The following is a 27,554-nucleotide window of genomic DNA, read 5'->3' as shown; positions in this document are numbered from 1 at the left end:
TAGCCCTTTCCAGTGTGGGGCAGATCCAGCCAGAAGTAGTTATGCTTTTAATTTATGGCTCAAAATCTAATTCCTGTAACATCTCGTCCTAATTCAATCTGTGACTTCTCACTGTTCCTCTAACCCTTCTTCTACCTCCTGGGCTTCAATATCTGAAGACAATTGTACTGTCCTTCCCCCACCTCAAATCCCCTCCCCCTGAGCAGATCTTTCCTTTCCATCAGCCCTTCTTGAGTTGACAGGATGTCCAAATTCCTCGCTGTGCCAGTTACCCTCTTTGGGTTAAAAACTGCACTCTTTACACATGGGTAGGGCTACCCGTGATTCTCTAGACATGTTCAACTGGATCCTGAGAGCTGCATTAAAAGTCTCTCTCCATGGGGGCCTCCATGGTGGCCTAGGGATTAAGTCTCAGCGCTATCACTTCTACTGTCTGATTTCAATCCCAGGCCAGGGAACATGGCATAGCAGACTCTCCTGTCTCACCCGCTGCTCCCCTCAGCAGTGTATTTCAGTCAGTCTGCCTGTTCTGCTCCCCAATCTGTCTCTGGTGAACCCTCTCACCCCCTGCACCTCTGGCAAAACAAACAAAAAAAAGTCTCTCTCCTTGATTTAAGTTAAGATCAAACTAAGAAGGGCAATAAAATTTAATATTAATCAATGCCTCCCAGGTACCATCAAATTCTGACAGCAGTTTCTTGAAGCAAAGATTATGATTCCCACTTTAGAAAGGAAGATATGGAAGCTCACTAATATTAAATCTCTTGCTCAAGGTCACAGGACTAGTTAGTGGCAGGGTTAGGAATGCATCTTAGGTCTGGCTGACTGCAAAGCATCAGGGTGATACATCTTTTGGAAAAGGAATTTGAAGGTAACAGAACAAATCCATGGGCTACGATCTTCTTAATCTTCTTGCACAGAAAAGGTAGGTTCCTGCTGTCTTGGTAACCACATGGGAACTATTCTAAGATGTTTGATTCTTCTGGGGGAAGGAAGAAACACCTTTCCCTAATAAAACTAAGCTAATGGTTGATTTTACCCCAGGGTAATTTTCTTAAATAGATACATCTGGCTTCTAGAAGGAACACAGGCAACTATACCAGGAAGATGTTATGAAAAGAAGACACAGCCACCTTTCCAGAGTCTCAGTACTGCCTCTGAGGAGAGTGGAAGGAGGCTGCATGTTGAGGAGAACATTTTGAGGGCGGGGGAGCAGGGGAGACACAGGAAAAAGAATTAGAAAGTCATTCCCTCAGGGAGGTACATTTCTATAAAAAGGGAAATTCTGTCATTAAATGTCCCTCAGATGACTATGGGTTACCAAGAAAAAAAGTTCTTCCATCTCACCAACAGCATCCTCACTGCACACCCAGTGTGTTACTTCATCGTTATTATTTTGGGGACTACACCTGTGCTTCCAACAGCACATTCAAGGATGGCTTTAAAATGAGAACAGATGGCCTAGCGGGAGAAGGAGCAGAGGATGAGGTGCAGCAGCTGGTGATGGGCTGTGATCATGCTCAGAGCCCAGGTAAAGAGTCCTGTGACCGGAAGAGGGCAAGAGAAGGTGGGGAAGCTCACCTGGTCAAGAAGCATCACTGAGGATTTGATGATTTCCCTCCATTTTTGAAGCTCGGTATCATGGTACTTTTGTTGGGACTCTAAGAGCTGGGCCCATTCTGTCTGAGACTGGGGTAACCTGTGGGGTAGAAGAAGGGGTGCCCCGGCAGCTGGAGTTACGCTCAGTGGACTGTCCTGTGCTCCCAGACCCCTAAAGGACAGAGAGTCACATCAGAGTGCTTTGTCCTCAGCTCACTGTCCCCAATATCCCTGTGCCCCCAGCCAGACGCAGATCCAAACTATAGGGCTAGTTTTCAGAGTCTGCCTATGGACTCATCCCAAAGGGTTATCCCACAGCCAAGGGTAGCAAGGCAGTCGCAAGGAGACGGAGGGAGGTGCCAAGGCAGCAGGGGTGCTGGCTGGGAGGGAGGGAGTGCCAAGGGGAAGAAGCCAGGATTACCTTTCTTGGAGCCTCAGACCCTGCCAGGCAGTGAGGGTCTGGGTGGTGTATTCCAACATCCAGAGTTTGTAGAAGAGCATCATGTTAAGGATGACCAGCAGCACCAGACTATGAAGGAGACAGAGGGAGAAAGCAATAGCAATGAGACGCCACCTGAGAGAGCATGCTCCCCTTACGGGGCAGGGAACCCCCAGCTCAGAGGCTGTTCTGTTTAGACATTGGGTCAGCAGAAGCATTGTGGTGTGAGAATCAGTGAGCCGGAGAGAGGTCAGAGAAAGAGGGTCATAGCAGGAGAGCCGCAAGGACACATGGCAGGTGAAGCCAGTAGAAAAGAGACATACACACAAGTCACCCAGAATCTGGGTGCCTGGGGTAAGAGAGGTAAGATGGAGAGGAAAAGAGTTGGGGGCGGTGGTATAAAAGGAGCAATCATAGAGCCAGTACCTGAAACAGATCCTAATGGGAGCAAGGAAAAAAATGGGAAGGAGGCAGAGATTAGAAACAGACTAAAACAGGGGGCGGGGAAGCTGCCTGTAACGGAGCCAGGGAAAAGGAAATGCTAGGAGTAAAGACACAACGGACAGAAGACCCAGCAGGGAAGGAGCAGGAGGAAGCAACTGAAAACACACCTAGTGTTTCAAGGGTGAGAAGTCAAGCTAAGTTCCGCCTACCAATCCACCCTTAGGACACAACTGAAGGGTAGAACTGCAGCTGCAGGGGGAGTTCTAGTGCATTCCCAGCCCAGTCCAGGCGCTTTCCAGACATTAGCTGAGCTGCAGCTGCCATGGTCTAGCAGGGCTAGCAAGGTCTGAGGGAGGTTTCCCAGGGATCAGCCAGAACTGGTCAGAGACTGGGAGGACGTAAGGAGAACCCAGGACCGGCAGGGGGTGCAGCTTGCCCAAGAGGCTGGGTACATGCACTTGGCCTCAGGGCTTCCTGAAGATCATTTAAAGCAGAAGCTCATGGGATGGACACGGGGAAAGCAGGGTGCAGAAACAGACAGGATGGGGAACAAATCCTGGCTCAGCACCGCGGAGTTTCTTGTCCTGTGGTTAAGTTTCCTAGCTTTGCTGACACCCAGCTTCCTCAAGAGGCTAATAGGTACCCAGCTTGGGTTAAGGGCTCATGAAGAAGTGTGTGTGGGTGAAAGCTCTGGGCACACGGGGGGCCCTTCAGCGGTGCCTACCATAAAGGAGGGGGGTAGAGACACACACAGGAAAAGAGATGAAAACATGAAGGTAAACCACAAAGATGGAAAGACCAACAAAGAAGGGAAACCTCCTGTGCCTTCAACTCTCAGGATGTGAGCGCCTGTGCGTCTGATGCTGTGTCTCCCACTTGTGTTTCTGGGATGGCAGGGAGTGTTCCTCAAACTGGCAACTGCCATTTTCTGGGTGCCATTCTCTGGGGCTACTCAGCCATGATCCCGGGGCTCACAAGTATCTCTCCATCTGCTGCATTTCACTGACAATGCCTTTTAACGGCGTCAGCACACGCAATTACCAGCACCCCCACTTCTCAGCATATGCTGGGTGCAATCTTAGCACCTGCATTTGGGTTTGTGTTGACCATCCTATGTCCAATGAAAGTCAAGGGACCCCCCCTGCACACTGTTGGTGTGGTCTGAGCCCAATTACCATGCCAGTCAGGGAGGGGGACCTGCCCTGCACCATGTGCCCCAGGGGCACGCTCTGGGCAGACCCCTGCCCAGCCCTAGGCAGTGTGGAATGATGAGGTCTGCTTATCCCAAACCAACAATGCCCCGCAGTGACTTAGCACCATGTGCCTTGGCTGATTCAGTGAGCAGGGCTTCTTTCTTTGTCAAAACACAAAAGAGCTTAAGCATAGAAGGACCCTGAGGCTGGAATTTTCTATCTGCCAAACCCAATGTCAGAGAGCTAGTGTGAACAGAACAGTGGTAAAAATCACAATGAGTTATGGTGTTCCATGTGAGTTTTGGCTTTACAATTGCCTTAATGTCTTATTTTGTAAAAATATCTTGGCATCTTACGCCAGAGGCAGAATATACCTCTACTTCCATGGTACGCACTTGAGTGAGGTCAGCAAGAGTCCTCCTTGCATCCTTCACAGCTCCCTCTCCTTTCCCGGGGCTGGTCCCCCAACCCCAAGCTCCTCACAAGATCTTCTCACCTCAGATGATCTTGTCTACACCCACGACTTTAATGCTTCCATAATGAACAGAGCAACAGCAGCCCACACTTCTCTCCTTAGTTCCAGGTCCACACCCACCAACACCCATCTGTCACCTCCACCTGGATCACCTATGGCAACTCAGACACACCTGGAACTGACGGCATCTCCTCTGGCAATCTTTCCCCAAGTTCCAGACTTCTGTAAATGACACAGCCACCATGGACTCTCCCACCAGTAACTCATCTCCCTTTGCTCAGCACTAGATGAGTGACAGTCCTTCCCTCCAAGGACCTCTCAACTCCTCCTCATGTGAGTCGACAGTCATCTCTGCCACATCACTGCCCTAGTCCTTTCTCCTCTAGTCCAGTCACCACCTAGTGGTCACACTGATTTTTTTCTTTGTTAATGCAAGTCCACCTTGTCATGCCAGGGCTTCCTTCAGTGTTTCCTGAGGTTAGTAAAGGCAAGGCTGTGCCCCAACTTTTGCCTCTCCAAAACTGTTTTAATGAAGACCTGGAGGCTGGGAGTGGGGAGATGCTGGTCAGAGTCAGCATCTAGACAACTCCACTCCCCTCACCCCCTGGGCCTCTCCCTCTCTCAGCATATCCCTGTTGAGGAAGGGTCGGACCAAGCAGAAGAGCTGTCTGTAGTGAGCATACCAGCTCCCTGCTCCAAAAGGTTTACAATTGGGCCTCCCCTGGTGGTGCAGTTGTTGAGTGCTGGGCTGCGAAGCTGCCCGCAGCCTCTGAAGCACCGGTTCAATCCCTGGCAGCCGGCGAGGGTCCCACATGGTGCGCAGATCTCTCCTGCCACCCGCTGCTCCCCTCAGCAGTGTACTTTGTCAGTCTGCCTGTTCTGCTTCCCACTCTGGCTCTGGTGAATTCTCTCACCCTCCTGCGCTTCTGACTGTACCCAGTGCTTATACGAATAAATAAATAAATCTTAAAAAAAAAAAAAAAAGGTTTACAATCATCCTGAGCTAACTAGGGGCTTCAGAGAGCTGTGCTCTCCCACTTCACCCCTGCATTTCTTTCAACTTCTTTTCTCTTCAGCCTAGTGTTTTCCTGTGCATGTTATCAAGTCTACTGTTTTACAGAGTTGCGGCATGTACTCTGAATTATTTGTAATAAAATCAACGTATGCTTCTCCAGGAAGCACTGGTTTTGTCTGACCACCCTGCCAAATTGTGGGCCAGGAGCAGACGGCGCCAGAGCGTCTCTCACAAGTGAGGGCAGGCTCATGAAAGGCGCTGCGGCACCCCTATGGGCAATGTATCCAGTGCTGTGGTTTTGAATTTCCTGCCTGTCTTACCCACTTGAAGCTGAGTTCCTGAAGGGCACAGGGGTTTCAAGCAGCACTCTTCTGAAAGCTGAAGGCCTAGCATGGAGTAAAGTCTGAATAAAACTGAGGAAAAAATGAAACTGAAAGGCAAGAAATGACAACCAGAGCAACTGATACAGAGAGAAGACTAGAGCATGAAGAAAACAAAAACAAAAAACCAGGCAGTGGTAAAGATGCTCACAGGCCTGAAGAGACCTGGAGGGTAGGAGGTGGCAGGCAGGAGGGCAGGGTGAGGGCAGGGCGGTGAGGGCAGGGCCGGCAGAGAGCCTGGATTCCTTACACACAGCTGATAACCAGCAACAGCTTGGACACACTCTGCAGGTGGAAACCATTGGGGGCGTCCTCGGGGATATGCCGTGTCTGCGTGGAACCTGTGGGGAGAAGAAAAAGGTCTTCATCAGCATGGCCCATGCATCCCCAAGTGCTGATGTGACACTGGTGTTGCGCAGAACTTCAGGGAGTGATGAACTGTTCATGGTGCTGTCACATCATCAGATGAAAGCTACTCCAGGAGTGGAAGGCAAGCTCCTTAAGGGCAAGGTCACTGGCTGGGCAGGCAAGGTGAAGAAGAAAGTCACTGAACAGAGGAGGAAACAGGTTTGTGCAGCGAGGACACACAGAGCGGGACGAGTTGTCTGCAGCTGTGGAAGGGAAGCAGAGCGAGTCAGCACTCAGCTCTGACTTCATCCATAACTGGCTATGAAAGGGGGGGCAAGTGCCGAAAGTTCTCCGAGTCGATTATTCCAATATAGTGTTAGTCAAACACCCTCTCAGTGAAACACATGCATGGGAATGTTCTGGTGGAAGCTGGGGGAGGAACTTTAATGCTCCTTCTCTTCCTCTGCCTCCACTCCTATCGCCATTAAGCTCTGAAAATCACCCAGGGGCGGCAGAGCACAGTTGAAAAAACACTGGATTCAGCTGATCTCTAAGACCCCGATCACAGGAGTCCACTGCCTGGTGGGCACATCCTCCATGGGCCTGTGGGCCCAAGAGAGGGGTGGCTGCTTTGGATCCCCTGACCTAGTGTTATGAGGTAACCTCTGGAGTCTGAATTTCGGCTTCTCCCTGGGGCATCTCCCGTGAACTTGGGAGTTATGTACTTGAGATAACGCGGGTAGCCAAGGAGTACAGACATCATGGAGGGACAGACTTGAAGGTAAGGTAAACAAGAAAGGTAACCTAAGGGTTCAACAGGGGTTGAGATCGTAAAGGGCAAAGGAAAATAGGTAGAGAACGTGAAAACTCATATTTAGTGAGTCATGTGCCAATTATATGCAATCAGTTCCACCCGAGAAGCAAGATGACTTTGGATGGGTGTCTTGGTTGTAGCCTGCACTCCCAAAAGCCTAAGTCACACTGCCTGCCCCATCTGGCACACACCTGCCACGTGTTTAATCCTGTGACCCACATCTTCATCAGTGGGTGTGGTGACGGGGCTCATCACCTCTTCCAGGTGAGGGACCCGCAGGTGGGCATGGGGACGCTTCCTCCTCCGCACCGTTGGAGGCTTGCTGGCCTTCTCTTTGGGAGACTGTCTGTGCATCTCAGCCAGGTAGGTACTTTCTGTTTTGGTCAGCTCGCTCTCTGTCCGAAACAAAAGGCCACACATCAGAGGCCTAGACTTCCAAACCAACACACTGGACTCCGGAAGCTGGTCTGTTTACTCCTAGCTGAGCCTTCTCCAAGGGAACCACTTTCCACACTGTAGTACCCTGGAAAGATGCCTGAAAGGACATGGGTCCCTCAGGGTTGTGAATGGGCCTCAGTAAGTACTGCTGACACCCAGGCCAGCCCAAACACTTCATCTGGGTTGGTCAACAGTGTGTGGTAACATAGGTTTCCAACACCTGCACCTGGGTCACACAATTAGGGACACATCACATTTCCTAATGGATGCATTCACAGGCTATTTCCTTCTCTGCTAGTCACCAGAGTGACTAGCTCTGGAGTTCATGTGGGGGAGGGAGTAGTGACAGACCCCTTTATGAGGCATGGTCTCTTGAAAAACCCACATGTTCATATACCAAATTTCGTGTCCATCCCTGGGGCACACTTTGGGACCCCATGAGACCCCTTCACTGTGTCAGTCTCTCTCCTGTTGTCCGCGTTTCCTGTGCCCTGCATGGTGACTGCTGTACCATCCCCCTGGCTTCTGCGGCCCAACCCACAAGCAGTTATGGTGTCGACAGTGCTTACCTAGATGGCGGAAATAGTCCTCCAGCCCACTCCAGAAGTTCTTCTCAATGAAAGACTTCACCAACCCCCAGGGCTGTTTCCGATAACGCAGCTCTGTGGAGACCCTGTGGAGCAAGCCAGAAACAAGATCAGCTACTTCTGGGGCAGATCCCCCTCTGCTAGTTAAAGGAAGGTTCAGGTTGAAGGTCAAAGCAGTCTCACATCTCTGTAATGGATGCATTCACAGGCTATTTCCTTCTCTAACTTAACAAGTCAGAAAGTCTTTTCACACTCATTGCATCATTTGCTCTCCCTGGTCACCCTTTGAGGTAGATGAAGCTAATGGATTTATCCTCATTTTATAGATGAGGAAATGGAGTTTTAGGTTACTGAAGCAGACCAAAGGCCAACAAGAGCTTGACTCAAAGCCCAGAGCTCCTCCACACCGCCATGCTGTCTCCCCATAGCACACCCGATGGGGCTGAGCAGCTGACCCCAGCCAGCTAGTCCTGAGGTCCTTCTCTACTTCTCCAGAGGCTTCATGTCTGAGGCATCACATCCACCTTTAATAGCATCCCCTGTGCTGACCTGGTTCTTGTGTTTTCCAGGAGACTCAAGACCTTGCCAGCTCTTGCTCTTCTCCAATATTCTCTTCACCATCCTGAGTGTCTCTACCGCCCTTGCCTTACAGATCTCTGCCTGCCACACAGCAGCCCAGCAATTCGCTACCTTTCCTCAGGTTCATTTTCACTTGCCAGGAGATGCTTCTGGTTCATGTTCCCCATGTTTAGACTGCCTGCCCTGCCCACCTCCACCATGACCGGATGTGAGTCATGCCTCTCGTGGGACCCACCTCACTCCCCTGCCCAGCACCATATACCTGGCAGAGGGGAGAATGGTCACACACCTCTCTGTAAAAATGTATCTGAGGTCAACCGGCTATGGACCGTACAGAAAGAATACCCAGTCAGTCCTGCAAGGAAGCTAGAGCTGAGAAATGAGACACTGTGGAGGAGGAAGGACAGAAGGAAGAGACCAGAAAAGGCAGGAAGAGGAGTGAGAAGGAATGGGAGATGTCCAAAGAGCAACAAAGAAACAAAAAAAAAAAACAACAACTTATACTTTTTAAGCCAAGGATGAGAAAGATGCAGGGTCTAGCCGAGGTGTGTGCAGTCAGAACGTCCTGGTTCCCAAGCCATCTGGATTCCCACTTCAATCAATTCCTAGTTCAATTCAGATTTGAACTACACGTGAGTTTCAGCCCCACACAACCAGAACTTGATCTAAGGTGCAGCTACACAGTGTGTTTTCAGATTCTGTGGCTGTGTGCCTTGACTTTTCAATTTAACTACAAGCTCTTCAAATACCAGGGTCTGAATTTTTCCCTTCCTCGAGCACATGTCGGTGTGCAGAGTAGGATGCCACCCACAAACAGCATTCCAACCATTCAGCACTGGGGACGAAGTAGTGAATGGAAGGGATTCCTGGTCTGCGGGGCTCCATGACTCACGGAAGATGAGCAAGAGATGTGGCAGAGACAGAGCCTCATGAAAGCGCAGATCTGTACTTCGAAGAACCAGGTGTCGGTTCTCACTCAGGGATATGACTCTTGGCAAAGTCAACAAACTCATGAGCCTCAGTTTTCTTATGTGAAGAATGAGTCTGAATCACTTCCTTGAATCCTTCTCCAGATTCCAGGTGATGGAGGTAAAGTGCTTTGTAAACTACAGGCTATTAGTAAACAGCAATAGCTAAGACGGTTTTACTAAAGAGGCCTGCAGTGTGGCAAAGGGAACGTGTGGTGGGGAGAATACTGACGTGTCAGGATAGGGAGGTAGGGCACAGGGTCCGAGAGGCTTGGGGAAGAAGGTGGAACAAAGAATGGCAACCTCCTCCCCGCCCTGCATGAGCAAATGAATGTTCTGACATAAGGCACTGGGAAGCTCCCCGGAACCCACTCGGGGGTCCCCACCTGAGCCGACTCTTGTTCCGGGCCACACGGGTGAGCGTGTAGCGATTGATGGTGTAGAAGTAGTCATGGTAGGGCACGTCGTGTGTGAGGACCTCGGCGTCGATCACGTAACACTCACTCTCCTGGCTCGCCTTGTACATGGTCTGCGGGAGCAAAGGCCGGTGGGACAAACTGCAGAGGAGCAAGATGGGAACGGCACCTCCTCCCCCAACCCCCACTTCTAAATGGGGACCCAGAACCGGGATGGGGATGCTGCAGGTAAGAGACTACGGTTTCTGAGATGACACCTGCACCCAGAAACTTCTTCCCAACCTCTATCCTCGATCCTTCACACCAGAACACGGGCTTCTACCCCCACCCCCAAAACTGGCCTCTGCCCTCCACTCACCTGTGTCTCCCTGACTGTGGCCGTTTTGGGAGCCAGGGGGTTGGTCAGGGTGATGGTATAAAGAATCACTCGGCTCTGGTTTCCGTTCTCTTCCTTCTTCCAGGGATGGAAGATGATGTCTGAGGGTAGAGAGGAGCCGGGCAGTGAGGGAGGGCAAGAGGCATGCCCTCTCCATTTCTGAATTTCTCCTCCAAGTGAACTTCTCCTGACTGCGGACTGGCCCCCCAAAGAAGCCAATGGGAGCCTGAGGGCGAGGGGAGGCGGCTGGGAGGAGGGGGAGGCAAAGCAGAAAGGCTCATTGTAGCATTGCCGAAATTCTCCACAGGCTTCCAGAATGCTGATTGTTCCCGGGACTGGGGCAGGAGGTCTTGGGGCCACCTGCGGGGGTGCTGGCAACACTGGAGTTACTGTGACGGGAGCCTGGGATCCTTGAGAAAAGTCCTCTCCTCTAAGGCGTGACCTCCCAGGGCCCACATCAGGCCCTCTCCTGCTGGCAGAGGGCTGAGCTGATGCCCAAGTGCTTTTTTGCAGCTTGGAACTCTCAGCAGCTCCACCAGGCTGGAGGTACAGTCCCTGCTGTGTGGCAGAGAGGAAAAGAGGATGAGATAGGAGCAGGGAGGGGCAAGGCATGAGGCCTGCATTTGAATCCCGTTGGCCCCTGCATGACCTTAGACAAGCAATAATAGTGTGAGTTACATTTCCCTCATGGCTACTGTGGGGATCACAATCTTACAGATGTAGCATGTAATCTCATGTTTAATGTGAGATAACATCATGTTCATGGCACATAGCAGGTGCTCCTGTTCTTTACTAGATGGTGTGTCCTGTGAGGTCTGGCTGGCCCATAAGCTTTCGGGGCCAGGCACCAAATGCCTGGTCACAGTGGACCTGGTCACCGTGGGCAAGCATAAAGCTGTGGTGTTGGGGGAAGGAGTAGCCAGTAGGCTCCTAGTCCACCAGGTGCACTGGGAAAGGGGTTGTTGGAAAGAGACGCAAGGGACAGGCGGCTCCAGCCTCAGGGAAGAACGGACCAGAGAAGCGTCGTTGCTCCATGAAGTCACGCTGGAAAGGCGAGTCGGTAAACAGAAGGTCATAGAGCTTGTCCACACTGAAGTTGAAGACTTCATTCACATATTGCCGGCCACTCAGGTCCTCGTAGAAGGCCTGGACCTCGCCTGCACAGAAGAGGGTGAGTAGTAAGTAGTGGACAGGGAAGGTTGAGGGCAGGTGATCCCAGGGACTTCAAAGCACTAAGCACTGCAGCAAATGTGGGAATGGCAACCCAAGGTTCAAGGAGGTCATGGAGTAGGGCATCCGGACCAGTGGGCTCAGCTCCCTCCTTGGCTGGCATGAGTCCTGTTCACTTGAGTTGGGAATGTATTCATCCATCCTTTGCAGAATCGGGGGTTCTACTATTTGCTTTTATATTTTCAAGTCTTCCTAAGTAAGATGATTTTAGACTAAAGTGTAAATGACTACTTCCTAGCTTTCCCGACCAGTTATTGAGCTGCTACAAGTTAACCATAATTGACAACAAAAGGTTGCTGACATAATTGACAACACTAATTTGTAATGATCTGTTTATATAAAAGCTTCTAAGGCTGGGATGAGTTACAGGGCTTTGATCTCTAACTACACAAGGTCTGCTCCCCTTCCATAAGGCACCTTATTTCTCCCATGATTTTAATAATCTTGAATTTTCTATCTGCTACAGGAGAAATGTGTCTGAGGGTATGGGTAAGTTATTTAGGCTCCTGTGCGCCTCCCCAGTCCCTAATATGCCAGAATCTCTGATTACTGCATCTGCAGTCACTGATAAGTGAGCTCAAGAGGATGCTATGGGCCTCCCTGGTGGCGCAGCAGTTGAGCGCTGGGTTGCGAAGCTGCCCGCAGCCTCTGCTGTGCCGGTTTGATCCCCAGCTGCTCCCTGGCCACCGGAGGAGGGTCCCGCATGGCGCACAGACCTCGCCTGCCGCCCGCTGCTCCCCTCAGCAGTGTACTTCGGTCCTTCTGCCTGCTCTGCTCCTGCTCTGGCTCTGGTGAATTCTCTCACCCTCTTCTGACTGTACCCAGTGTTTGTATAAATAAATAAAAACAAATAAATCTTTAAAAAAAAAAAAAAAAGAGGATGCTGGCTCTCTGTCTGCCTCTGACCCTGAGAAGGCCAGGGAAGAACTCAGGAGCATCCTATGGGCCAGTGCCTAGTCCCACACAGAAGGTGTACTCCATGAATACCATGGGGGGCATATTCACTGCTTAGTCTATATGAATGGCACCCCATTATTATGCCATCCCCAAGCTCTGCAGTCATTTTCATTGGCCCTGAATATTAAAGGGAGTAGAGAAGCTAACCGCAGGGGAGAAGACCACCACAGTAACCCACGAGACTGTCCATGGGTGGACATATGAGCCCTGTCTGCACTCCCTTACGGGTCGTAATCTATCCACATCCATTGATTTCATGCAGAGAATTTGGCCTCTCATTCTGGAATGTTGAGAAACAGCATGTTGCTGAATGCGGCCCTAGAAGCTAACCCTCTGCAGCAACGAAGAAAGCAGCCCTGGACTTAGAAATGTAAAGGTCAGCTCCAGAGTCTGACCCAGCCGAACCTTTTCTTCCAGGCTGCTCTAGAATCCCCACACCAGAGTCACTTAGGCAAGTTTCTATTAGCATTATTTCCAGGGAGCAGCAGATTGGCACTTGCCTCATGGCAGATAAATATCTCCTAGTGCTGTTTCTCGGTGAAGGAGTTGGCAAGACAAGCCAATTCCCACAGGGGGTACATGAGTGAGAAGACTAGATGGCAGGACAAAGCATCATCTGTCTAGCAAAGAAAGATCAATATGGGGGGCCCTCCCTGGTGGCCTAGGGGTTAAGTCTCAGCACTATCACCACTACAACCTGCGTTCGATCCCCAGCCAGGGAGCTAACCCACATCTAGTACAGCAGACCTCTCCTTTCTTGCCCACTGCTCCCCTTAGCAGTATTTCAGTAGATCCACCTGTTCTGCTCCCTAGTCTGTCTCTGGTGAATCTTCTCAGCCCCCTGCACCTCTGGCCTACACCCCAGTTCTTCTATGCAAAAAAAAAAAAAAAAAAAAAAAAGACCAACGTGAAGATCCCCAAAAAGGGATGTGTGCAAAAAACATGTACCATCCCTTAAGAAAAGCCATTACCCATCTACTCGCCCACCAGGAAACTACAGACTGACTCGTCTCCATAAGCCTTCAAAATGGAGACAGGAATGGCCACCCTGCATCCATTTTTGAATACCCACCTTCGTCATGGGTATCGGAAGAGTCGCTGAGCTCGGTGGGGATGTCCTCATTGTCATTGAAGTCCAGGGAGGGGGAGGCCACAGGCGCAAGGACCTCAATTTTCTCCCCAATGATGTTGTCGATGGTGAGCTCCTTCTCTAGCGATCCATCGCCCCCCAGCACCTCCTCTTCCAGGGGCAGTCCATCGAACTGCAGGGGAGACAGAGATGTCACTCCACGAGGCAGCCCGCCCTGGGTCTACTATCGAAACGACATTAGGGGCCCTCACATTCCCTACACAGATGCTCTAGCTGGGCTGGAGTCAGGCTCTGGGGGTTTCCTCCAGCTCTGCTGGGGAAGATGACAGAGCTCGGTTTGGGTTCTGCCCTTCTCAGGCTCTTGGCAAATAGCACATCATGCCCTACGAGGAGCAGTCCACTCCTTGTCACTGTTGTTGACACAGAGTTGTGATCATGCTGGCTTAAGAAGCTCAAAAGACTTCATCAGCATTTTCCCGTTAGCCCTGATGGGGAAGAAAAGCCATTCTTTACATTCGAAAGATAACCTCAGAGACAGAAAATGGAGCGTAGGTATCAAACGTCTTCACCCTAAGGTCTGACCCCTCTGGCACTGGAATACAGACTCCCCTTCCTGGAAATTCTTTTCTGAAGACTCCATCCTTCCTTCTACCTGGCTATTAACCGATGTGCTTCCTCCACTGAGCAGTTAGTCCCTCTAACCAAGATCCAGAAGACAGAGGTCCTTCTCACACATTTTTATCTCTTCTACAAAATCTAGCATCATGGGAAAATAAATTGGAGCATATAGACTGGGGCCTTCCTAACCACTTATTGAATGCATGAATACAGAGGTAACAATGCTACAGTCCTACAGTCACATGGGCGTGATTTCAGAGCAAGGCAGAGAAAGACCAGGGGCTAGTTGTCCACCAGAGGAGCTGCCCTGGAATCACCCACCAAAATCAAGGTTCACTCAAAGGACTTGGAATGGTTTTTCTCTGCTCAGAAGCCAAATTTTGGTAATTAGGGCACCAAGAACCAGCTCTGGACACTGGGAGGACACCATGAGAACATAGCAGGAGGCCTCCATGAGCAGACTGACACACTGTTATCAACCTCCCCACCACATGCTCCCTGGGTTGGGGCCCTGCAGAGTTCACTGGATTGGGGGTGTCCATACTGAGACAGGGGCTTCGCTGCTCCCAGTGGAGGTGAGGGTGCTGTTGGTGATAGACTTCTTGGGCAGCTGTGGACTGGCATCCGGCTTGGTCTCTATACTGCTTTTGGAGGAGCTGTCATTGACTTCATTCTCTTCTACGGGGATCTCCTCGCAGTAGCTGAAGGAAAACATCCCAAGCATGTTAACAACATTCGTGGCCCAGACCAGCAGCTATTCTCAGTACTGAGAACTGTCTCTCCATCCAAACCATGGTACTTCTTCCTTCTTTGCTCTGTATGTGATTTTCTAAACACTTCCCTACCCCGCTGCTCTCCTGAAACCTGCTTCCCACCTTACCCTACCTCTCCGGTGTAAAATTTCTGGCTCCAAACTCATCTTTTAGGACACCCTTCTTAGATTTCTCCCCACCTAAACACGGCCATTATTTGCCAAGACTTTCTTCTTCCATCATTACATTTTCCAATCCAACCCAACCCAAACATATGGGTGTGGAACATAGGGTTCATTTCCCACACAGTGACTAGAACAGGACTCTGGACATGAGTGTTCCCTGGGGGCACTGCCCAGCTTCTGGATCACAACTAGTTAACTTCTGTGCATGTACTCCTATGGGACACCAACCTTTATCTATGAGATAAAGGAGGGTGTATTACTAGGGACATCTCAGGGATGTCACTGTGGCGACTCAGGGAAGAAATCATCATTGTCATCATCCATATCCGACTCATACTTTACATACTATCCTATCTGGACCCATGAGCGATGAATAAATCATTTCATCCATTTTAGAGATAATCAAACAGATAGCCCCAGAGGTTTCGTGATCCTACTATCAAGTGTCAGAAGATGTAGCTAAGTCCAGGGCTACAGATAACACATTCAATGCTCTTTCCTCCATTTCTATTCCTTTGTGCCTCTCATACTACCACACCTCCATTACTTTCCCAACCTCAAGCATCCTGACAGCAATTTGGTCCTCATTTTTTTCTTTTCTTTATATTTTAAAAGGACAGGCTTATTAGGAAATGGAGAGAGAAAAAGAGAGGCACCTGCATAGTCACAGGCATACAAGGAGAGCTTGTTCCTGAAAGGTCCATGCAGCAGGCCGGAATGCAAAAGCCTACCCAGAAGCCCACCTGGGGGGCAGGAATGCGGATACCTGCCTGGAGGATTCAGGCAGTGAGCTTCCCCCCTCCCCCTAGGAGTGTCTTCTCAGACAAAGAACCTCTACCTGCCCCACGAACCTTTTCGCGCCCTATAAACTTTTCCCGCCCACCTATAAACTTTACCCACCTGACCTCTCCTCACCCTATAAAACCCTACTTCCCCCTAACAACATGCGCGGCTTCACTGACCCCCACCTTGGGTGTGTGAGGTCCGCCCGGGGCGCAATAAACTTTCTCTCCCTTTGAGAAATGTAGCCTGGCTCTCCTTTTCTTTACTGTGCCAAACCTTTCAGTTCCCACCTTAACCTGGCAGTGGCATGTGATACAGTAATACTTGCTTCTCCTTCACATTTCCTTCCCTTGGCTTCCAGGAAGCAAAACTCCCCTAGTGTTCCTTCCCCTTCACTTGTTACAGAATGCATGTCTGTGAAAGCAGGAGGAACCTCAGCGCAGTGAACCAGTGCCATTTTCCATGCTGCCACTTACATGCAGCCACCTTGGATTACAATGCCCAGCATGCCATGAACCAGATCTCCTGAATGGGGTGCAGCTGGGAGGAGCAAGGTGGGTATAAAAATGGAGGCGGAACAAAGGAGGGAGGAGGGGCACCGGGAGGAGAGACAGGTGAAGAAGAGACACATGGAGAGGTTGCTCCTAGATCTTTAGTGTTTTTAGTAGAGAATGGAAGTCATTACCTTCACCTTGTGGTAGATTCTATGGTACATTTTGAATTTTGGGTTTCTCCTTCTGTACCAGTTCTCTGGGAACTCCCTAACCAACCCCTTTTTGTGGTTCCTTACCAGAAGTTACCAGAAAGCTTCTGATAAGCTTTCAGGCCTCAGTTACCCCATTTCAGGCCAACCCTGTTTGGCTGGGTATTTGCCCATGAAGGGATGGGTAATTTTCAGAGTTTGCTGTTATATGAAATCCTTTCTTCTTTTTCTCTCTCTATGCAACCAAATAAAGCTCCTTCATACTAAGAGCCTGTTTTCTTTGTGGGGATGGCCAAACCCTTTTAAAATACACACTCCTTACCAGCTTAGAATCCTGGACACCCCTTGGTCACATGGTTACACACAGAATGGTTTTAATGATTTCTTTCCCTGCTTTTTTCTCTTGGTGAACATGGCCCAGTCCTTGAAATTCTTATGTTCATTTAGTCAGCTGGTGATTTCAGTCAATATCATGACTATCTACTGGTGTCTCCCAAGCCCGTGTTCCTTGCCCATTCATCCCTTGTAAACTCCACCCTCATATACACAGATGTACTTGACATCTCCACTGGGTGACAGTCACCTCAAACCTCACTTGCCTAAAACCAAGTTCCTGATCTCCACACCCCGCCAAACCCTACAATGCAGATCAACTCAGTTTGGAACAACTATAATTTTCCAACTGGCAAATTCAAGAAACCCTTATTAAAGAAGCCATTGTGGCCTCCTCTGGTGGCGCAGGCGGTTGAGCGCTGCACTGTGAAGCTGTCCGCAGCCTCTGCAGCATGGGTTCGATCCCGGCTGGCTGGCAAGGGTCCCACATGGCACGGCAGACCTCTCCTGTCGCACCCGCTGCTCCCCTCAGCATTGTATTTCGTCAGTTTGCCTGTTCTGTTCTCTGCTCTGTCTCTGGTGAATCCTCTCACCCTCCCATGCATCTGGCCTGTACGCCAGTTCAATCTTTAAAAAAAAAATCACCAAATCTTTCAAAATGTTTCTGGTTCTGCCTTCAAAAAATATTCAGAAACTGACCACTTAGTGCCATTTCTACTGCTCTTCTGGTCCAAACCGGCATCATCTCTCATCTAAATGCTATACATTATTCAACAGCCTCTTAGCCAGTCTGCCCTTCCTTCCTTTCAGTCTATGTTTCAACCCAGGAGCTAGAGTGAGCGATCCTGTTAAAATGTTAAGTCAGATATTATCAATCATCTACCCAAAGCTTTCCCACTAGCTTCTCATCCATTTCTGGGTAAAAGCTAATCATCATGTTGGCAAAAACTCTCAGAATCTGGAACCTGACCTACCTTTCTCCCCTCCTACTTGTCCTTTGTTAATATGGCCCAGCCATGTTCCCTTGCCTGGGAGGATCTTCCTGAAAGTTCCTTCCTGGTTTCCTCCCTCAATTCCTTCACTGCCATCCTAGATCCTCACAGACAGCCTCCCTGGACAGCCTGACCTCTGCCTCACTCACCCCATCGTGTTGAAGTCGTCATCGGGTGGCACGTAGTCCTCGTCATCACTGGTCAGGCCCAACTCGTTCCCGTAGCACTGGTGAACAAAGTGCCAGAGCTCCTTGGGGCACAGGGGCTACAGAAGACAACAGAGCAACTCTGACCCTTCCTCCCTTGGGGCCCCACTTTACACATGGGCACTGAGTCGGGCTGGTCTCCCTTAAGGGTAGGAGAAGCCAAACTCCACTCTCCCTAGCTGAACTAAGCAGAGAGCAGTGTCTCAGGGCAGCTTCATCTGCCTGCCCTGCCTCCTTCCTCTCAGGTTTCTCAGCAAGCTCCAATCTTCTGCCCAAGAACATGGCTTTCAGCAAAGCCAGCAAGTTGGCCTGTGCCCTCAACTCAGGTTTGCATAATGGGACCAACTGGCCCCTTGCGGATGCAACCTTTTGCTCCTGTGGATGAGGTCCAGCACAAAGTGCCATAAACCCAAGTTACTCTGGGGCCAAAGTGGCCAGAGCTTCTGGTTTGGACTCGGAATGAGTGCCAGAGGTCCCCTGAGTCAGTTTCCCACATGCCACAGAATTCTCCTTCTACTAACAGAGGTGCGCCCCGCTGACTCATGTCCAAAAAGGTGGCCCATTCCACAGTTGGACAGTGGTTAGAAGAAGTCTAAGTTCTCAGGCCTCAAAGGCCATCTCATCCTGCCCTCTCTGGACCTCCTGAATAAGCACTTTTTCCTTTACTGCTATGCAGAATCAGTTTTTCCACAGCTCTACCTATTAGTTTCAGTTTTTAAAATCAAACTGAAAGAATGTTTCCCAATAATAGATTTGAAAAAGGATCTGAGTGCTTTCAGGCTACAATTTCAGAAGCTGATACTAGGAGTCAGGGTTCCAGCTTCCCCTCTAAAGAGATCAGCCCAGAATGGCAGAGTCAGGGCTCTCTCTGAGCCAGCGGCTGCTCCCTGTGCTGGACCACAGAGTACCAAAGTGGGGTACTTCCTTCTTTATCTGGACTTCCTTGCTCTGACGTCTGGCCTCCCTCTCACCCTGCCCGGGACACTCTCTGCCAAACCTTGGCTCCCCTCCTTCACAACCTGCCTCCTCCATGCAGCCTTCCCTAACCAGTTCCACCTGGCTCAGCTTATCTGACCACAGTGAGGACAAACACAATTAGCAGGGCAAGAGTTCTGTTCTGAACTCTTACAGTGAGTCTGTGAGAGCATCTGTGAACCACATGGATGATCCCTCTGTTTTACTTAGAAACGACAGCAGTTGTTAACTGACATTCAAAGCTGCCAGTGGATCTCAATTACATTATTATTACTGATGGCTAATAAAGCCAGATGATTTCAGCTCACATCAGATACCAGGATTTACACCAGGGCTACAGACTTTTAGTTAGAAGAAACTCCAAATAATCAATTTTCTTAACATGGTATTAAGTTTGGCCCAAATCATAGAAGACACACACACATATTTAAAAAAAAAAAAAAAAAAGACCTGATATCTAAAATATAGATTTCTATCTTATTTCTCTTCTACTAGCTTGGATGCTATTTCTATATGCCTAGGAGTACTGAGTGAGGGTTCTCTAAGGACTGCAACCAGGACATCTCCACCTGTGTCTCCTCACGATGTTCTTCAGACACTCAAGTTGTCAACTGACAGCTGAATAAAGGTTCTTGCCTAAGTTTTCTCTCTTCTCTTTGCCTCCTAATGAACCCTGCTGCTTCCTCCTGGAGCCTCTGCATGGGGTGCTTGCTTCTGCCTTTAGGGTCCCACAAACACAAAACTTCTTGCCGCATGGTCACCAGCCCCATGTCTGTGTCTTATCGGATCTGATTAAAACAAATCCTGGTGCTTTTTAAAACAGTGGGACCAAAGCATCAGATGCTGATGAGTGCCTTGCTCCAGGCAGTGATGAGGAAATGTTACTTTCAGACTTAGGTCAGTAACAGCAGTAGGAGAACATATCACTCACCACAAGTCTGGGGGATTTCCAGAACCATGAGGAAACCCGGCTTCTATGCAGCCGGTCCATCCCACAGTAAGAGCATGCTCCCCAGGAGGCCTATTCCCAAGAGGAAAGAACATTGCAGGTGGAGGTGCCTCCCGAGGCTGAAGGCAGCAGGACAGTACTTACCTTTTCAAGGAGAGCATTCTGCCAGAGCCGGAACATCATCATGTACGTCCTATCCCGCGCCCCAAATGAAGTGAAAAAGTGCTAGATTGGAAGAGAAAAATGGCAAGAAATGTCTGTGGAGTCTTGCAATACAATGGCGACATGGTACTCCTTTCTTTAAAAAAGTCACTGATCTTATCCTCAAATACTACTGACTCGCAGTTATCCATAACCCCAGCGATGGGGAGCTGCACACTGGGGGCCTCAGCTCTGGGACCTCTAAGTCCTCAATGTCATAGAGTCCTTCACTTTTACCCCACCCCTGCCTCAGTGCTTCTCTCTCTGGCTTGAAGGTTTCATCTCCATAAAGCACTCCCTTCACCTATCTTCTGGGTAGAGGTGAGCTGTGACTTAGCCAATAGGGAAAGAGAAGACAAACCCAATTAACCCACTGACTCGCTCATTCATTCACTCAGCACATATCTGAATATTAGCATATTCTAGGCACTATTCCACATACTTACAAACCAAACAGAAAGCGGTCCCTACCCTACATTGGTGGGGACCCTTTTTAATATGCTGAGGAAAATGTTGGTAAATAAGATTTTACTGAACACATTCCAGGGACTTCACAAATGTGGCTTTATTTAAGCCACACAAACATAAAATAATAACATAAAACATAACGCAGTACCTAAGAAACAGGCAGGTGAGGTTGTATAATCACAAAGCTGACTTGTGCCAGGAACAGAATTCAAACCAAAGACTATCTGACCCCTGAATTTCTTGGTTCCTGAAACTGAACTGCCAAGCCCAAGGGAACTGTAGACCTTGGGGTTCAGCAGAAACCTAGCCCACCCCCAAGTTCTGAAGCTATTAGACTTCAGGATTGGGTTAAAGGTCAAAGAACACAGTGTTTAGTCTGCCTTAAATTTTATCCACCACATTCTCCCCATATCCATATGGATGATCCATTTCCCATCAGCCCCTCACTCCAACTGACATGCAATCAGCTATGCTGATAGGTGATGAAAACAACTTTTATTTGCATAGTGAGTGCTTTATAATTGAGTGTTTCCAAGTGTGTGATGTCATTGTAAGACTCAGTTAAACAGATATTGCTGGTTCCATTTTACACATGAGAAAACCGAGGTTCAGGACAGTCATGGAACATGCCAGTAGTCAGGTGACTGACTCCAAGTTCAATGTTCTGCTACTCCATCCACCTCTACTCAGACTTGAAGCACTCTGCTCCACATGGAGGTGGATCTTATAATCTGCATCACCCTCAGCGGCTCACCCCAACCCTATTGGCTCCCGTATTAATGCAACTGAAGAGTAAAAATATGCAACTGGGGCTAGGGGTGGGGTGGGGGTGGGAGGAGGTGTAGTAAATCCAAATGAGACTCCCCTTACCTTTTCTGAGTCGGTGCAAACTTGGATGGCATTGGGAATGAGGCGAGCTGTTTTCTCCTTAGTCATGGAGCAGATGTCTTTCAAACGGACGGTCAGCTGACATCCCCACAGGGACAGAAAATGGATAACAAGCAAGAGGAGGCATTAATGGAGTTAAGGCACAATGTCCACATGGCACCAGTTCAGACAGATGAAATCTGATCAGTATCTCTAAACCTGGAAGGAACTGCCTTAGACATCACCTGGCTTAGTCACTTATTTAGAGTCCATCCAGTGAGGCAGAGACTGAGTCTCACCCAAAGCCCAAGGAGATTTTCATTCTTGATCCAGAGCTTTCTTTCCCATTTCTACAGTCTGATAAATGTGCAGGGAGAGGTCGATCAATATTTGTCACTTCATAGACTTGGACTACTGGCACTGACTGGGACCATGAAAGTCATCTAGTTTATCCTTCTCTATTTTATAAGATGAGGAAAGGAAAGAGAGGCAAAGAAAGAAAGAAAGAAAAAAAAGGACTAATCTAAAATCATACAGCTTATCAGCTGCAGAACCCAGAAAGTGTATAAGCCAGTTCTGAGTCCCAAGGCCAACACCCTTTTACTCTACTCTGCCACCTTCTGCAGTGACTCCTGCCAAACATTTACCTGCATTTGCCAAAAGCAAACACATTCAACATGGCAGGGGAAGTTGTAGCAGGGAGATAGATCCTGCAAGATGCAGACCTGTGCTTTTTGTTAATTGTGCAAAGCCTTGGAGAAAGCATGGTGTCAACCAAAGGAAGAAAGCAGGCACAGCCAAGGGGACAGCCCAGGGGAGCAGCAAGCCCCATGTCTTTACCAGAGTTTCCCAGCGGAAGATGTTGCTGTAGAAGCAGATCCAATTTTCAGAGAGGTAGAGTCGGCCCTGAAGAAGAATGTCCCTTTGGAGTGCACATGAATAATCTGTAGTAGGATGGGGGGACAAAGAAGCTCAGGGACAGAAAGCACTTTCAGCAAACCACTACAATTTAGGCATGCCTCCCACCCACCAGCACTGGCAGAGCCCAGCTGCCTACCACAGACTAGGCATGACACTTGAACTAGTGGCCAGCGGGTGTCCCTAGCATCTGGTGATTAGGACCATGCAGGATGTGAAACACGCTACTGCTTAGAGCAGAAGAATGGATGAGCTGGCAGAGTGGGGCAAGAAAGCTAGAGGTAGAGAAGTTCAGGGAAATTCAATGAAAACCCCTTCTCCATCCACAATCACCCAATCCCTTTACTGTAGAGAGGGGCGGCTGTAAGATTCCTTGCAGGCTGTGTTCTCAGCCCTAGGCCCCGAGCATCCTCTCTCCCTGCTCCCAGTCAGAGGTTCCTAATAGGGTTGCTCTTACTTGGGGGAAGAAGAGTGCTGGCCCCCAGACTCACACTTCCTTCTTGCCCGCACCCCTGGGTGCCCAGCTCACCAACAATGAGGCGCTCCGTGTCTGGAAGTTGCTTAAAGAGCTTTCGGAAGTCTTCATTTCTCTGCTTGTAAGTGGGGCTTAATACCTGCATGACAATGGGCCAGGTTAGCAGATGCTCCCAAGTTCTGTGAGGCTGGGGAGGATGGTGAGGGAGAACCTGCTTGGGTGTTTAAAAGGCCAAGATGATTCTCTGTTATCCCACAGACCCTAGCAGCTCAGGCAAAGTGGGCTTGGCATGGAAAAACACAGCGGGGAGAATTTGATGCTGCAAAAGGCTTTGGATGTAGTGTCTACAATGAGAAGGTGCTGAGCAGGCCCCAGATTACATCCCAAGAAGGGAAAGGAAGGCAGGTCACTTGCGGGGAGTTTCTTGGGCCACACCATGCCAGCACTGCTGCTGTGCCTTTGGCCAGCAGACAGCACCACCTTAACCGTGAGGCAGGGCCCGAGGGGGGCTCCCCTGTCCCCCAGCTGGACCCATGATGAGAAGGTGCACAGCGCACCCCTCAGAAGAAGTTGCTATTATGACTGACATGGCTGTGTGTGAAATTTGAGATTAAAAAAAAAGTCAATTAAATCCTAAAACTAACACAATGTTTATGTTAATTACATTTCAAACAGGGAAAAAAAATGACATTTTGATGCAGACTCAAAAAAAGACAACCAAAACTAGTGCTAGAATAAGCAAAGAAGTGAATTTAAAAGCACATCTGGCATCTAGAGGCTCCTGACTGCGATCTCTGCCCATTCATCACAAGATGCTGTGACCCAACCCTTACATTAGATGAGGAAATAAAGGCCAGAAAGAAGTCCCGGCTGGGACCAGTCTCCGGCTGGTCAGCAGTGGACCTCTTTGTCGGCCCCTAGTCCTGTGCTCCCACGACAACTTGTGCTGACAGGCACCCCTTGTGCCCTCCTAGCTTTTGGAGTACCTCAGGGTGAACTCACACCCCCAAACTGCCTGGAATTTCAGGGCCAGTCAAAAAGGACTCCTGCTTTTTCTGAACTTACGATCTTCCAAACTTATGCCGCAGCTGGAATGATGCAGGCAGACAAGTGCACAAGCCATGGACTTGGACCACCGCAGAAACACACCTGCCTCCATCCAGGTGGTTTGTTAGCCTGTTATTGTCAGGACTCATGCAGACCCAGGGTTCTGGCAATGGTGACACCTGGGTCCTGGCTGTTTACATTTTCTTTCCCACTTCTGTGGGTATCGGCTGGCAAATAGCTGTGGTGATGATGGAATGAGTTTTGGCCTGTACATTTCTGGCTTTCTGCAAATCCATGAGGAAGCCCAAGCTATAGCTGGCCACACTGGCAGCTTTCCCAGACTACCTGAGCTAGGTGGCTGGTGGCTTTTGTGCAAGAGGGAAAAGGATTATCTCGGGAAGCTGGGGGAGAGAAAATGATATGACTTTAGTTGAGGCAGTTTTCCAGAAAAGGAGAGAATGAATAAGAGAGAGACAGAGAAAGAGGGAGAGGGGTAAAGAAGGGGGAGGAGAGAAGGTGAAATACTTTCAAACACACTATAGCTCACTTGAATTTTTAACATTTGTTCTAGCCTATTTATGAGCGGTACTTGTAATAGTGGGCAGTCAGCTACCTTCTCCCCAAGCAATGTTATCTTGCAGCATCTCAAATTCACAAATCATTTGCTACATGTCTGAACCAAGTATCAGGGTCACTGGCAGTAAATGCCTGGAAGTCAGCCCATCCCATGACTTCCGTGGCTAGAAAAGACCTCAGAACCACATTCCCCTGAGCCACATACTCATTTTGAATAGATACCCCACCTAAGTGGCCCCTGGTCTCTCAGAACCACTGAACACCCTGGCTTGGCCACCTGATGGTCTGTGAGTCCTTGATTTCATCCAAGTGACTATAGAGCTGCAGTGAAGTCAAAGTAGGAGTCCTCACCAGCCCCACATGGTCACACACCCTTCACACACCTCATTTTACCTGCCCACGGGATTGAGTATCTTGTTTTACGTACAAGGAAGTTGAGCACCAGCCAGGCAGAGCATCCTAGAGCTCTGGGTCTGAGTGACCCTCAGGGTCCTTGGGTCAAGAGGGGAGGAACTGGGATGCACCAGCAGAGCACAATAGTGGCAAGGAGATGTTCACGAACTTTGGAACCCTAATAGCCTTCCTGGACCCCAGTAGGTCTTTATAAAGTGCCAATATCAGCTTGAGCAGCAGCCCACCAAGGGACCCCAAACTCCCTTCAGATGAAACTGGACATCCAGGTTCCAATTATCTGAAGCCGGAAGTCCGCCTATTTCTAAGAATTTTTCCACACCCTCCCTTGAGTTTGCTTCTTCTCATTTCCCAAGGGAATTCAGCAATTACAGAGGTGGACGTGCAGGGAGTGTGGCCATAATGTCCAGAGCAGAGGAAAATCAAGGGAGTCTCTCCTCTCCTTGGAACAAGGCTGTGGCCAGGGAAGAGACGGGTGCAAATCCAACTCTGAACTCTGAAGTCATCCTGTTGGACAAGGACTCTTTTAGGCAGAGGGGCTCCTTAACCCAGGCTTGCAAATAAATGCCGATTCTATCAGGCTGCCAATGTGGATGGAAGGCCAGCCTTCCCACCACACATCCCCTTGGCAGACCAGAACTCTCCCTCCCACCCCCTTGCTCTTAAAGCAATTTCCTCCAAAGGTGAGGCCTGGCTCACCTACTTCAAAACAGCCAAAAGCACTTTGGCTCAAAGATGATAAAAGCCAGGGCCCTCACGTACAGGGCCACGTGGGGAAGGACACAAGGTACATAGCACTTGCCCCACAGGCCCGAGAGAGATCAGGTCACACACTCACGGCTGGGATTTCCTCAGATCCACACCAGCAATAGAGCTCCGCACCAGCAGGTACATCCATAAGCTGCTTCAGGTACCACAGCAACGACTGATTGTCCTGTTCCAGGACAAGGGCCCAGAGGACCCCACATTCTGTCAAAGATTCCATTGCTCCCCACTTTCCAAAGGAGCCTGGCTCCTCAAGTTCCGATTCCCTCCTCTCCCCACACTTCTCTCTCCAGGCCTGCACACAGATGTGTGACCACAGGCTTCTCGGTGGGTCTATGTGACTCTGCCCGGCCTCCTTTTCTCTCCCGAAGTTCTGCTCCGTTCAAAAACTTCACAAGTGGGAGGGTGTGGTCAGCATGGTCTTGGGACAGGCTGTCCAGCCTCTGGCTGGCTCCTGCTTTGTTCTACTTGGCTCCCAGTGGGACTGGTCTTCCAGCTGAGGAGGACCCAGAAGGGACGTGGGGAAGCCTCTCCTCCTGGGTCCAGGTGGACGGTCACTCCAAGAGGCCAGCGGAGGTCAGAGGACACAGGTGTGCAGCTGAAGTCTCTGAACGACAGGCTCTGGAGACAGGCAAGCTGCACAATGACCCCACGGCCACACTGAGCCTATCCCACTGGTTACTCACACTCAGCAGACAGGCTCAGTTTTGGTCTGAAAGTCCAACGAGAGGACAAGCGCCCAGCTCCCCAGCTCTGTCTGGCCCGTTCCATTAGGCAGCCTGGTTCAATGTGCAATCACTCTGGGCGGGAGCTGGTGGCGATGACTCACAGCCCGCGCCCAGGCGAATGGCCACCCCTGGCTGGGGAAACAGGGCCTGCTCTCACCCCCACTGCTCACACATCCCTCTCCCCAGACCATGCTCCTCTTGGCTGACCTGCAACAACTCTCTTTGTTAGTTGCCTGTAGTGGGAGGGAGGGAAGGAGGCGGGTGGGTGGGCGGACAGGGCCGGAGCCCTACACATGCTTCAAGTTACAGGATCTGGGTGATGGTACAGGCCAACGTCCTCCAGTAACCCCCGGCCTTGCCTGGCCTCCCCAGCAGATGTTTCCTGCAATGGAAAGGAGTTGGCCAGAGCTCCCAGTGGGGGAGGGGAGGAGGAGGTGCCAGGGGCACTGCAGTCATGATGAAATCTGAAATTTGAGACCCAAACAGCCTGGGGCTTCTTGGAGACACTCACTCTCTCCTCTCACAGACCCATCCATCCACCATTTCCCCCCAAGAAGCAGCAGCACAAGATTTGGAAGCTTAAATCATCTCTTCTCAGTTGTGTCGTTGGGGAGAAGTTGGGCAGGTGGGCTGGAGATGGTCAGGTCCACGGCTCTGGGGTCTGTTTCCTCTCTTTCCAGGCACCCTGTCCTGCCTCTAGCACTAGCAGCTGGGGGATCAAGGCCAAGAGGGTTCCTGGGCAGCTGCTCAGTCCTTTCAGGTGGAGTCACTTATATTCTTTATACAAGAGCAGCAGATCCTGTCCCAGGTGATAAGGAGACAGGCAAATGCAGGGAAGCTGGGATCTAGGGGAGGTGGGGGGAAGGGGTTTCAGGGCCAGAAGGGCTGCAGGCAGGATGCCAGGGATTACAGATTAGACAGTACTGGGGCTGGGAAGATTTGGACTCATAGAAAAAGTCAGACCCTTGAAACAAATGGGACATCTCATCCCATCCCCAGCAATGTCCATCTTGCCAGAAGGGTCACAAGTGTGCCCAGGATGGTAAATGGTGCCTCTGCTCTAGGAGTCTCAGTGACTAGATGCAAAGCATCAAACTCCAGTGTACTTAGGCGTGACCTAGAAAATGCATGAAAAATGTGGATTCCTGACTCCTCAACCAAAGATTCTTCTGATCACAAGGACTTGGACTCCCAAGTTAAGCAGCATTGGCCACCTGATGGTCTGTGAGTCTTGGGTAAAGTAGGGGATGACGC

At 49.9% G+C, this 27,554-nt stretch overlaps 1 protein-coding gene across 13 annotated transcripts in view; it reads right to left on the bottom strand.

Moving 5' to 3' along the window:
* The window catches only part of GRAMD1B (GRAM domain containing 1B), a gene marked incomplete at both ends in the record, with an annotated part of 161,111 nt that overhangs the window by 1,455 nt on the left and 132,102 nt on the right, over nt 1–27,554 (bottom strand). For 6 of the 13 annotated variants that reach the window (XM_084249004.1, XM_084249005.1, XM_084249006.1 and 3 more), the window contains 15 exons: nt 1,582–1,699; nt 2,021–2,128; nt 5,796–5,886; nt 6,899–7,102; nt 7,715–7,818; nt 9,666–9,808; nt 10,054–10,172; nt 11,085–11,228; nt 13,331–13,520; nt 14,511–14,667; nt 17,864–17,979; nt 19,989–20,069; nt 21,384–21,479; nt 22,221–22,324; nt 22,828–22,912. In XM_084249004.1, the coding sequence (XP_084105130.1) occupies nt 1,582–1,699; nt 2,021–2,128; nt 5,796–5,886; nt 6,899–7,102; nt 7,715–7,818; nt 9,666–9,808; nt 10,054–10,172; nt 11,085–11,228; nt 13,331–13,520; nt 14,511–14,667; nt 17,864–17,979; nt 19,989–20,069; nt 21,384–21,479; nt 22,221–22,324; nt 22,828–22,912 (1,860 nt within the window). Of the gene's footprint in view, nt 1–1,581; nt 1,772–2,020; nt 2,129–2,464; nt 2,477–5,795; nt 5,887–6,898; nt 7,103–7,714; nt 7,819–9,665; nt 9,809–10,053; nt 10,173–11,084; nt 11,229–13,330; nt 13,521–14,510; nt 14,668–17,863; nt 17,980–19,988; nt 20,070–21,383; nt 21,480–22,220; nt 22,325–22,827; nt 22,913–25,645; nt 25,793–27,554 lie in introns of those variants that run through there. The other 7 variants (XM_084249002.1, XM_084249008.1, XM_084249003.1 and 4 more) reach the window with 4 other exon arrangements.

This window comes from Talpa europaea (assembly GCF_964194135.1).
Source record: "Talpa europaea genome assembly, chromosome: 12".
Lineage (NCBI taxonomy): Eukaryota > Metazoa > Chordata > Mammalia > Eulipotyphla > Talpidae > Talpa > Talpa europaea.
This window is presented reverse-complemented; position numbering and strand designations above follow the sequence as displayed.